Source organism: Stegostoma tigrinum, chromosome 11, assembly GCF_030684315.1.
Source record: "Stegostoma tigrinum isolate sSteTig4 chromosome 11, sSteTig4.hap1, whole genome shotgun sequence".
NCBI classification, from domain to species: domain Eukaryota; kingdom Metazoa; phylum Chordata; class Chondrichthyes; order Orectolobiformes; family Stegostomatidae; genus Stegostoma; species Stegostoma tigrinum.
The window spans coordinates 2,810,665-2,823,752 of record NC_081364.1 but is presented as its reverse complement, the minus strand read 5'-3'; the positions used below and the strand labels follow the sequence as shown (position 1 = coordinate 2,823,752).

At 43.8% G+C, this 13,088-nt stretch overlaps 1 protein-coding gene across 2 annotated transcripts in view; it reads right to left on the bottom strand.

The window, feature by feature from the left end:
• LOC125460595 (transmembrane protein 43-like) overlaps positions 1 to 13,088 on the bottom strand; it is a 29,828-nt gene that overhangs the window by 10,300 nt on the left and 6,440 nt on the right. For both annotated transcript variants that reach the window (XM_048548226.2, XM_048548227.1), the window contains exons 4-8: positions 12,670 to 12,764; positions 5,686 to 5,735; positions 4,815 to 4,884; positions 3,474 to 3,544; positions 873 to 994 (exon numbers count right to left, since the gene is read on the bottom strand). In XM_048548226.2, coding sequence (XP_048404183.2) covers positions 873 to 994; positions 3,474 to 3,544; positions 4,815 to 4,884; positions 5,686 to 5,735; positions 12,670 to 12,764 — 408 coding nt within the window. The remainder of the gene's footprint in view (positions 1 to 872; positions 995 to 3,473; positions 3,545 to 4,814; positions 4,885 to 5,685; positions 5,736 to 12,669; positions 12,765 to 13,088) is intronic.

Sequence of the window (13,088 nt, the reverse complement as noted above, 5' to 3'; positions counted from 1 at the left end):
TGCAGAAATTACATGCAAAGGTTTTGGGGTAAAAGAAACAGGCGACTGGCACGGGGTCGTGGTGCTTATTCAATAAGCCAGAACAGGCACAATGGGCCTAATGGCCTCCGTAGCATCCTGGGTGCCTGGCACTGTGAGGCAGCAGTGCTAACCACTGAGCCAATGTAGCACTTTCTGCATCACAACATCTCTGTGATTTTGTGACAAGAAACCTCACAGCCCACTGAGGATCCACCACTTTATAAATCCTCACTTTGATTTCAAAGCCAGCCAAAAAATACACGGCAGTTAGATGGGAGACTGGAGATCATAAGATATAGGGACAGCACAGTGTCTCAGCGGTTAGCACCACTGCTTCACAGTACCAGTGACTCAGGTTCGAATCCACCCTCAGTCTGTGCAGAGTTTGCACATTCTCCCTATGGGTTTCCTCCGGTTTCCACCCCCAGTCCAAAGGTGTGCAGCTTAGGGTGGATCAGCCATCGGTAAATTGTTCTTTGTTCATTACCCCAAAGACTGAGATAATTATGGTCTGTAAAATTACACAATCATGTCAATTTCTAATCTCTGTCTGTGAGAAAGTGTGCTAGACTTCACATTTAATTACAGGTGTGTAATAATGCGTTTCTTTATATTTAACTGCAGAAGATCTCGCTGCTGAGTTATTATTTAATTGGGATCCACACTTGGATAAGTGAGGACACAGTTTTGTCCATACTGATCACAGGCAGTAAAAGCAAATATAGTCTGCCTGTGATGAGTAGTTCTGTTGAAGTCTAGTTAATGTTGAGATTAAATGGATGGGAACCTGGGAATGAATGGCCCGGGGAAGTGTGTGGGCGTTGGATTGAGCATGGTTAGGGGCTGCTCACCTCTGGATGCCTGGGGTTATTGCTGTGGTAAAAGTAATCATTGTAGACCACGATGTCACTGTGAGGGCCTTCAAACTTGGCCAGCCTGATCCTCTTAAACGTGTTGATCTTCTCGACTAGTTCTGAAAAAGACACAGCAAGGAAACATCACGAGGCAGGACACAAGGACCCGAACCATGCCAGACGGGGTGTTGAGGAAGGGTTCAGTGACATCAGTCTGGCATTGAGTTTATTTAAAGAATATTGAGGAACCATCCTACATTACAGGGAGCGACAGCACTGACTCAGTAAGCAATATAATTACCCACTTAGAGCCAGAACTTATCACAGAAGCATACAGTACGGCAGAGGCCCTTCAGCCCGTTGAGTCTGCACTAACACAAACAATACTCTACATCTATACTAGTCCCACTTGCCAACACGCTACACCCAGTCTTGAAAGTTATAATATTCACACCACTGGCTTCAGATCACACCAAACAGTGGCCAGGTCTCACTTATACTGTCAGCTATCCCTTGCACAGAGCTCTACTACAACATACTGGTACTGAGGTCAATGGGCCTGATTCTAAAGCCATCTGCCTCTGTGCACAGAGACTAAGGCTCCGTTCCCCAGTACAGCATTTTACAAAGCTCATGTCCTGAAGCAAAACACTTTTATATCATCATCATCATCAAAACAGCCAGAAGCAGGCCATTTGGCTCCTTGACTCTATCCTGCCATTCAATAAGATCACAGTTGATCTTAGCATGCGTGCAGCTCCACTCTAAGACCCCATCACCCGTTTCCGCTAACACTTGTCTCCCTTGTTGATCAAAAATCCACTCAACTTGGCCTCAAATTTAGTCAATAATGCCATTTCCTCTGTTCACCGGGGCAAAGAGTTACAGTCAGAGAGTCAGACATGCTGAAACAGACCCTTCAGTGCAACCAGTCCACACTGACCATGTTCCCAAAATAATGCCATTTCCTCTGCTCACCGGGGCAAAGAGTTACAGTCAGAGAGTCAGACACACGGAAACAGACCCTTCAGTGCAACCAGTCCACACTGACCATGTTCCCAAACTAAACTAGTCCCATTTGCTCAGAAGGGTCACTGGGCTCGAAGCGTTAACTCTGTGTTCTCCTTCACAGACGCTGCCAGGCCTGCTGAGCTTTTCCAGCAGCTTTGTTTTGTTCCAACTTGCCTGTGTTTGGCCCACATCCCTCTAAATCTTTCCTATTCTTGCACCAGTCCAAATGTATTTTAAACGTTGAGACTCTACCTGCAATCAGCACTTCCTTCGGAAGCTCATTCTACATACAAAGCCACTCTCTGTGTAAAAAAGTTCCTCCTCAAGTCGGTTTTAAAACTTCTCACCTTAAAATTATGTCCCTTAGTTTTGCATTCCCCCATCCTGGGGAAAAGACCTTTACTGTTCACCTTATCTATGCTCTTCTTGATTTCATAAACCTCTTTAATCTCATTATCCTCCCTTCGAGAATAATTCTTCCTCACACACACTTTATGCATCAGATTCCTATTGAAACAAAGCCCTAGGATTCTCAAATGTTGCACAGGAAGAAAACATTCCAGACATTGGGAAGGGCGTGCACCCTTTGGCTCTGGGCAGTACACTATACTGCCACAGTACCACCTCAGTGTCAGATGATTGTACAGCACAGGAGGCCATTCAGCCTCTGCCTGTTGGCACGCTCTGTGGAAAGGGAAGGAAAGCGGACATGAGGAATGTCATCAGATCAGCCATGATCCTATTGAATGGTGCAGTAGGCTCGACGGGCCTTCTCCTCTTAGTATTTCTCATCATCTTAACCTCTTGCGTGATCTAATTATTTTCACTTTTCCCATAAATTCTGCAAGTACTCCCTTTTCCAGTATTTCTCCAATTCCCTGTTGAACATTCCTACACACTACCCTTTCAGACAGTGTGTCCCAGGTTTCAAATCCAGCTGTGTGAAGATAGTTCTCATTGTCCTCTCTGGATCTTAAACCAATTCTCTTCAATCTGTGACCTCTGGTTAAAAAAAGACAGAATTGCATTTCTTCAGCACCTTCCACAGCTTTAGGACATCTCACAGGACATTAGAAACATTTTTGAAATACAGTAATTATGGAATCAATTTCCACACAGCAAGAACCCACATTGTAACTGCAGTCAAAATTGGAAGTACGCATAAAATGTGGCAAGCACGAGAAAGATCTTGGTGCACTGCCTTTCAGTTATACGTTAAAGTCATTGCTTTTAGTGAGTACGTAATAAAGGTAAAGTAAGAACAGTCCCAGAGGACCACAGGGCTGCTCGCTCATTGAACAGAGGCAACCTGCGATAGTTTAACCTGAGGGTCACCATGCCTCAGGCGAGGGGTCAGGGTGTGAACAAGAGTCTTTTGTGGTAACCTCAGCCAGTGTGGGAACAGAACCCACGTTGTTGGTATCACCCGGCATCGCAAACCAGCCATCCAGCCAACTGAACTATCCCCAACCTCTACCTGTCCATGGCCTGTCTCTGCATTTCCTTCTCTCCAACCAGCTTTGCAATGATTTCTTCATCAAACAAAGTCAAGAAATAAAACATGTTGTTGGTATTGAGCCTGCTTACCTTTAGAAAAGTGAAAATTGCCCACAGTCACATCAGAGGCTACAGCTGTGAATGATTCCACTGCCATTGAGCTAGGAGGACAGAGGATAGGAGCAGATTAACTCAGCCCTGTCCATTCATTACAACCCCGAGAGGGCACAGAGTCACAACTCGCAATTACACAGCGACCTTTAATATCAGGCTTTTTGGAACATGTTTCAGGAAGAAAGGACTGAATCAAAGTTTGACACAGAGTATATACACCAATTATTAAGTAAATAACCACCAAGGTTCAGAGAGGTGAGTTTTAAGGACATTCTAAAGGAGGAAAGTGAGATGGAGAGGCATAGGAGTTTACAGCCCAGGGCTCAAGCAGTTGAAGGTTTAAGCCAAAGGCGCAGTGATAGAAATTACTCCCACTCCAGGACAAAATGAGCCTTGTAAATGTTATTGGCTGGAAGGTGTGTCAGCCTATTGGCCTGATGTACCATTCTGACCACACTCTGCCATTTTGGTCTGGAGTGACCAGTCCCATCATGCATTGGCCCTGGCTTGCCAGTCTCAGAAACAGGACACTCTGTACGGGACCCTTCACAACACAAACGCTCAGGTTTATACTTCCAATCAGCAATGTTTGTGTCTGGAAACCTCTAATTCTAACTCTGGGGGGGGTGCAGTTTTCAAATGATTCTAACTTCCCGACCTTAAATTACCGAGGAAACGGTAGGGGATGGAAACCTGCTCTAACACAGCCAATGATAATACCAAACCCTTGACCAAACGCTCCTTCCCCCAACACCCGAATACCTGACCTCACCGATACACAACAGTGAGCACACACCACCCCTACAGCTCAACACCTGACCCACCCGAACCCCGCAGCTATCTACTGGCAACATACCCCATCCTCTGTCTCTCTAGCGCGCGTATATATACACACACACACACACACACACACACACACACACACACACACACAGACACACACACACATCTGGGACCATACCCTATCCTCACCCACACACCTGGCAGTCTACACACTTACTCATCCATTGGCACCCTATTACTCACTCCCTCCACACTCCCCCACCCACCTGTCGCTCTATACCTGTCTCACACACCTATCTTCTCTCTGCAGTTTGTCAAACTACCTTTGGATCTGTAAATCCCAGATTACGGCAGGTCCTGGTGTAAAAATGGAGTCTTGTGTTTCTGGTCAGATCCAAATAGGAAGTTTGCACCCAGAAATACAAAGCTCCAGAGAAAGGTAAAACAGAAGGGAATGGAGTCACAATCCATCTGTGACTGGGCCTCCTCAGAAGATCTGGCTCAATATATCTGTCTCCTCAGAAACGTTCTTACCTTGGGTTCTTGTGCCCAATTTCACGGTCAAAGCTCCTGCTGTTGATAACCTCTGATTTCCACTCAGTACCTGAGCAACAACAGTTTGTGGTTAAAGCTCTGGCAGTGACGTTAGTGAGTTTCTGATGAAGCCAATGGCTAGTTGTGTTCCCACAGCTCCTTAATCTTCCCCTAGTCCTGCAATCCTCTGAGGTCTCCAAATTCTGTGCTATACCTTCAGCTGCCTGAGCCCTTTCCTAACCCTCTCTAATCCTCAACCACTTCTCCATGAAGTTGTTCCCTAAAACCCTCATGAGAACAGAAATAACAGCACCAGTAGGCCATTCGGCCCCTTTAGTCTGCTCCACTGCTTGGTAAGAGAATCTGGTCTGGTTGTGATCTGCATTCCCATAACCAATGTTCCTGTTAAGCCACACAGCTGTGCGTATGGCTACAATCGCAGTATTGACTTCACTGAGCATGGCCCTCAAGAGAGATCCCCATAACCAGTAAGAAATTTAAAGGGGGACACTGCCCATAACCCCCACCTCCCTGTCTGTCTGTCTGCCTAACTCAGTTTTGAGTACATTTATGATCCAGCCTCCATTGCTTTCTGGGGGAAAAGAGAATTCTAAGTCATTGAGAGAAAATATTTCTCTTCTTTGAGGATTACAGAGATGAGCCATGCAGTGATTAAGCATCAATTAAATGCCTGCTGACACAAACCAGTGTTGATTTAACAATTATCTAACTTCCTGGCATCACATCATATGGTAGAACATTCCCATCTTTCAGACAAATGCATCACCTGATTTAACAGTGAGTGCTTCCACAGGAGATACACCAGCACTAAATGAAATAGCAATGTGATCTCTGAACACGTGAGACTTACTGTAGGAATACCTGGTCTCCGTCTTCTTCTCACCATCCTCTTCATAGTCCCTAGGAGTAAAAATGTAATAGTTATATTAGTTACACACACCGCACTGAAAATTCAAATCTCTGAGATTGAGGTAGGCCTTCAGGTACCCACCCCTCCAAATCTTTCTCCTTTCGTCCCATGCCAACATCTGGCAGCGTGCTGGAACAAACTCAAGGGACGAATGGGCAACTTCTGCTCCTGAGTTATATCGAGTCAAGGCACAGAAACAGCCCAACTGGTTAATACTGTTTCTTATTTTCCATAAGAGGTTCCTCACAGCCTATTTCATCTCACCCCATTAGCTAAGCCTCCTATTCCTTTCCCCCATATGTTCATCCAGCTTCTCCTTCTATTCACCTAAACACTATTAAGCTAACCCACTCCTAGTTCCACCTTCTCACCCCTCTTTGGAAAACGAAGTTTCTCCGTAATTTCCGATCAGAATTGTTGCTTATTCAAAACTGCCCTTAAGAAGCCTCATTGCCAACTTAGCGATTGTCAGTTAGGAATCCGGGGATGGCAGGACTGACGTATGAAGAGAGACTGGATCGGTTACTGCTTTTTCATCAGGTTAGAAAAACGAGCTTCATGAAGGGGGAACCATGCCTGACAAATTTCTTCAGAGTTTTTCAAGGAAGTCTCAACCAAAATGGATAGAGGGGAACCAGTAGAAGTGTTGTATTTGGACTTCCAGAAGGTTGTCGTAAGATAACAGCCCATGGTGTTGGAAGAATAGAGGGTCAGCTCATGGATAAAAACGAGAGGAAGTAAGGGGTTCTTATTCAATTTGGTGATGTGTGATCAGTGAGATTTCATACGGATCAGTGCTAGTACTGCAACTCTTCACAATATATATTAATAACTTGGAGGAAGGAAGTGAATGTACCGCATCCAGATCTGCAGAAAACATGGAAACAGGTGGACAGACATGCTGCGATAGGGATGAAAACAATTCACAGATACATGTTGTTTGGTTAAGTAAGTGGGTAAAAATAAAAATTGACAAATGGAATATAATGAGGTAAGACACGAACTTGTTCATTTCGGAAGTGAGAACAAAATAACAAGAGGATTATTCAAATGCAGAAAGCTGCAATGCAAAGGAACTTGGAGGAACTTGTGCACGAAATACAGAAAGCTAGCACACTGAATGGCTTACTCCTGCTCCTATTTTCTATGTTAAGAATGAACCATATTACAACTGATTTGGAGTCACAAACAGTATAGGCCAAAGCAGATAAATAGGGAGATCTTGTGATTCAGTAGGTAGTGTCCATGCCTCTGAGCTAGACATTCCAAGTTCAAATCCCACTCCAAGACTTCATTCCGACAACAACATTCCCTCTAAACTGTGCAACCATGGGGCCACTCCGACATTCCATGCACATCAATGCATTGACTTCTGGTTTTGTATCTTACTGCCACACATAGACTCAAAGGTCTACTCTGCAAAAATAAAATTGAAGGGAATATTGGTCAATAGATGCAATAAGTTGAATAAAGCAGACTTCCCAAAGGACGTGATGCCGCAGGGTTAACAACTTCATCTGAAATATTGATTCTTGTTACAGTGTCTCTTTACAGGGCTGTTACAATTTACTTTCACAAACCATGTAGGCTCTGCCCGGTCACATCTGATTTCCTAGGTGCCTTGCCATAGCTCCATCAGTATTGGGCTCCAGTGTTTTCCTACGGCAGATGGAAGGCTAACTGGTCTGTGGTTTCCTGCTTTTATCTCTACACTATTTTGAAAACAGTAATTATATTTGCTCTTTTCCAATCTGACAGGATCTTTCTAGAAGAGGGAATTTTTCCAAATTAAAACTACTAATAATAATTTTCTAATAATTTTCCCAGATGATGGTGATGGCTTTAAATTCTTCCCTCCTTTTCACCTTCTGATTCACAATTATTTATGAGATGTTTTGCCTTCTATAGTGAAGACATGCAAAATATGTGTTCAACTGATCCACCATTTCCTTCTTTTCTATTACTAATTAATCAGATTCTCTGCCTGAAGCACCATCACACACTTTACTTGTCATTTTCCTTTTTAAATACCTGTAGAAACTCCAGGTAGCTAAATTTCTAGGTAGCTTTCTCTCATTCCCTAATTTTTCCCTTTTTTTGTTAAGTCACTTTGCTGGTTTTTAAATTTTGTCCAATTTTCTGTTCTACCACTAATTTTTGCACTGTTGTACACTTTCAATTTCTTATTATCCCTAACTTTCTTAATTAACCACAGACGGTATATCCTTTCCCTAGAGAGTTTCTTTACCATCAGAATGTTGTGAAATATCTCCTTGATTGTTTGCCAGTCAAACCTCTTCAGACCTATCCCTTAACCTGATTTTGCAGTTCACTTCAACCAGCTCCACTTTCATTCCCTTATAATTGTTTTCATTTAAATTTAAAATACTAGTTTTAGATCCATTCTCCTCTCCGTCAAACTGAATGAAAAATTGAACGTTATGATCACTGTTGCCTAAGGGTGCCTTTCGCTATTAATTCAACAATGTATCTCGCTGTACTGTGCCAGGCCTAGAACAGCCTGTTCTCTGGTTCTAGAACATGCTGTTCCAAGAAATTATCCTAAAAATACTTTGTGAATTTATAGAACATAAAGATTTGTCCAATCTATACATTATTAAAATCACCTATGATTATTGACAACTTCCTCATAGGCTCCTATTATTTCTTTCTGTATGCTTTCACCTTCGATGTGGTTCCATTGGGGGGAACTCCAAACCACTTCCACAAGTGCCTTCTTAGCTTTTGATATTTCAAATCTCAACTGAACTGTTTCTAAATCTTGATCTTCAAACTTTTCTCATAAGGCAGCCAATGCACTCCAGGCATGAATCAAGTAAACGTTCTCAGAAACAAAAACAGAAATTGCTGGAGAAACTCAGCAGGTCTGGCAGCATCTGTGGAGAGAGACACAGAGTTAACATTTCGGGTCCAGTGACCCTCGGTTCAGAGCCTTCACTGAGCTGCTTCCGATGCACTCACATTCTTCCATAAATAATTACTGATTCTTCATGCAGTGTTCCAGATAGTCTTACAAACAGCCTCTCTACTTTTTGTATTTAATTTCCCTAGCAATAAATTATGGCAGTCCATTAGTTTTCCAAATTATTTGCTGTACTTACGTGTTATGCACCCGGATACTCAGATCCCTCTGCATGTCAGAACTCTGCAGCCTCTCAATGTTTTGATATTTTTTTTTCTAATTCTTCCTGCCAAAATGGACAGTTCACAATGTCCCACATTGTACTCCATTTGTCAAATATTTGTACACTCACTTAACCCATCCATATTCCTTTGCAGGATAATAAAATGTGAGGCTGGATGAACACAGCAGGCCAAGCAGCATCTCAGGAGCACAAAAGCTGACGTTTCGGGCCTAGACCCTTCATCAGAGAGGGGGATGGGGGGATGTTTCAAAATCTCCCCTTCCCCCACTGCATCCCTCAACCAGCCCAGTTCATCCCCTCCCCCCACTGCACCACACAACCAGCCCAGCTCTTCCCCCCCACCCACTGCATCCCAAAACCAGTCCAACCTGTCTCTGCCTCCCTAACCGGTTCTTCCTCTCACCCATCCCTTCCTCCCACCCCAAGCCGCACCCCCATCTACCTACTAACCTCATCCCACCTCCTTGACCTGTCCGTCTTCCCTGGACTGACCTATCCCCTCCCTACCTCCCCACCTACACCCTCTCCACCTATCTTCTTTACTCTCCATCTTCGGTCCGCCTCCCCCTCTCTCCCTATTTATTCCAGTTCCCTCCCCCCATCCCCCTCTCTGATGAAGGGTCTAGGCCCGAAACGTCAGCTTTTGTGCTCCTGAGATGCTGCTTGGCCTGCTGTGTTCATCCAGCCTCACATTTTATTATCTTGGAATCTCCAGCATCTGCAGTTCCCATTATCTCTCATATTCCTTTGCAGCCTCCTTACGTCCTCTCCACAACCTCACTTTCCTACCCACCTTTAAGTCTGAAGTAAATGTAAGTATCATACCTGCAATGCTTTCATTCCAGTGATTTATCTAAATTCTCAAAAATTGAGGGCCCTGCACTGGTCTTTGTGGGCTACCATACAAAGAGGAGAAAATGACACACTCACTCCTGCTCAGTGCATCTTGTTAGTTAGCCAACCTTCTCTCCATGCCAATATGTTACCCCTACACTATGAACTTTTTCTGCAATACTGTTTCCCCTGCCACCCTATCAACTGTCTTCTGGATATTTAACTGCTGTATATCCCCAGGTTCATCCTTATCTACAGCATGTCACTTCTTCAGAGAATTCCAATAAATCGGTAAAACATGATTCCCTTTTCACAAAACCATGGTCACTCTGCCCCATTACCTTGAACATTTCCAAATGCCGTGCTATAATGTCTTAGAGTCACAGAGAAAGGCCCTTCAGCCCATCAAGCCTGCAATGATCAAAAACCACCAATTCCATTTCCCAATATTTGGCCCACTGCCCTGTATGCCTTGGTATTGCAAGTGTGCACCTAAATATTTTTTAATCATTTTGAGGGTTTCTGCCTCTCCCACCTTTACAGGCGGTCAGTTCTAGATTCCCACACCCTGTCAGTAAAAAGTATTCTCCTCACATCTCCTTCCCCAACCTTAAATCTATGTCCCCAATCAATGATCTCTCCATCAAGGGGAAAAACTGCTTCCTGTCTACCCTGTCCATGTCCTTCATCTTTTTACATATCTCTATCACATCCCCTCGCAACCTCCTCTGATCCAAGGAATACAACCCCAGTCCAATTTCTCATCATCACTGAAACTCTCCAACCCCGGCAACATCCTGGTAAATCTCCTCTGCACCTTCTCCAGTGCAATCACATCCCTCCTGTAACGTGGATCTCAGAAATAAACACAATATACACTAGCTGAGGCTTAACCAATGTTTTGTACGTCTTTAACAACAGCTTTCAATGTTTTCCTATGACAGATGTGAAGCTAACCGACCTAGAGCTTTCTGCTTTCTGTCTCCCTCACTTTTTGAATAAAGGAATTACATTTGCTATTTTCCAATCTAGTGCAACTATCCTTTAATCAAAGGAGTTTCAAAAAACTAAAACTAATGCATTAACTATCTCACTAGCCACATCTTTTAAGGTCCTGGGATGAGATTGATTGGGACCAGGGCATGTGTAAACCTACAGCTTCAACAGTTTGCTCAGTACCATTTCCCTGGTGATTGTCATTTTCTTCAGTTCCTCCTTCTTTCCCATTTTCTGAATGGGAGGAGATGGCCTAGTGGCATTATCGTTGGACTGTTAATCCAGAGACTCAGGAAATATTCTAGGGCCTCAGGTTCGAATCCCACCACGGCAGATGGTGGAATTTAAATTCATTAAAAATCTGGAGTTAAGAGTTTAATGATGAACATTAAACATGAAATCATTGTCGATAGTCAGAAAAACCCATCTGGGTCAATGATGTCCTTTGGGGAAGGAAACTGCCATCCTTACCTGGTCTGGCCTACATGTGACCCCAGACCCACAGCAATATGGTTGACTCTCACTACCCTCTGGAAAGTGCAATAAATGCTGTCCTTGCCAGTGAAACCCTCATTTCATGAATGAAAAAGAAGTTAGTTATTTCTGGGATGTTATTTTAATGTCTGTAGTTAAGACCAATGCAAAATAATCTCAGCTACCATCTCCTTATTTTCTAATTTTTGTTTTCATGTCTCACTTTCTAAAGGACCAGCACTTACTAACTGACTGTCCAAGCAGAATTACTTTGCTAAGCTTACTTCTGTCACTGGCACACATGGACCACAAATGGATTCTCCCATTCCCACTTAACATTCCTTTTCAGCCTCAAGCAAATGCCCTGGACCCTGGTACTGGGCAGGCAACACAGAGACCTGGATTCTCACCCTTAACTACAGAGAACCGCATCCACTCACTTGATTACACTGTTCCTTAGGTCCACTACACTTCTATGGACTCCTTCCACTTGAATGGCTTCCTGTACCAAGATGCTCCGTACCATTCACTTCAAACGTGACCCTGTTGGAAATTGGCTGAGGTTCCTCCTTGTCTACCTTCTGTGCCCCACACCTGCCTCACTCACAGGTGCACCTGAGAGACCATTGCCCAAATCAGAAAGCTCATCCTAAGGGGTGTGGATACCTTCTGGAACCAAGTGTCCAGGTTACCTGCCCCCTCCTTATCCCATCTTGGTGTTTGAAGTTTGGTTTCCAACTCATTAATCCTGAGCCAAATTGAGTTGCAGACACTGAAAACAATCAGTATCCACAAGCTCCCACATACCGCAGCCACAACGGTACTGTGTCTTACATTTCCTTAAAGTTAACTTTTAGTTAATGCATCTAGTTTTGTTTGTGGTTATATTCTTACTATTTCAACAGGCCTGCTCGTTACCTAGATTGAAATCCTCTAGTTTAAATAAGTTAAACAGAAAATACTCACCAGCCAATCACCTACCTTTCCATTTCTCTTTCATTGGGATGTTGACAAGGCCAGCATTTATTGCCCATCCCTTAAATCGAGTACCTTGTTAGGCTGTTTCAGAGGGAAGTTGAGAGTAAACCAATTTGCTGCGCACGTTTGGAGTTATAAATAGGCCCAGGCCAGGTGAGGATAGTAGATTTCCTTCCTTAAAGTACATTAGCGAACCAAATGGGCTTTTACAACAATTGATGGTGGGCATCATCACAGATGAACATTCAATTCCAGATGTTATTAACTGAATTTAAATTCTGCCAGCTGGTGTTGGGATTTGAACCTGTTTAGCTGACTAACCACTGTGCGGGCATCTCCCACCATACTTCAAAACATTAAATTAACTGGCTGTGAAGAACAATGGGCCATTTTAGATAACGGCAGATAATACCGAAATGCAGGTGCTTCAGTAAAAGCTTCACGCACGAAATCAGCCATCTCTCCTGACACTGACCTGGAGTCACTGTATTCCACCCACTGGTACATTTCCACACGACGCTGTAGTTTCACCACGTGGAGAGAAATTCCATAGTTTGGGTCATAAAGTGGCTGTGGGAAAGAAAAACACCAGGCTGCTGTAAGCAAGGAGCGCCTCAAGAAGATTCGTCAGTGGGTGCCAAGGACCAGTGCACCCAAAGCCACACGAGAAAACGAGGTGCTAACAACAGCTACAAGTACTCCGTTGGCGTAAATGAAAGTAGTAAAAGCATCCCACGCTGCTTCACAGCAGCACAGCCCTCACCCACAGCAACGTCAAGGCAGGGAGCCAGGCAAAAAAAAAACACTTAAGGGGAATCTTGGGGTCATAACATGGGAAAATGTGAAGATAAGAGCATTATTTAAGCGGAGAACAAATGCAGAAAGCTGCAACAT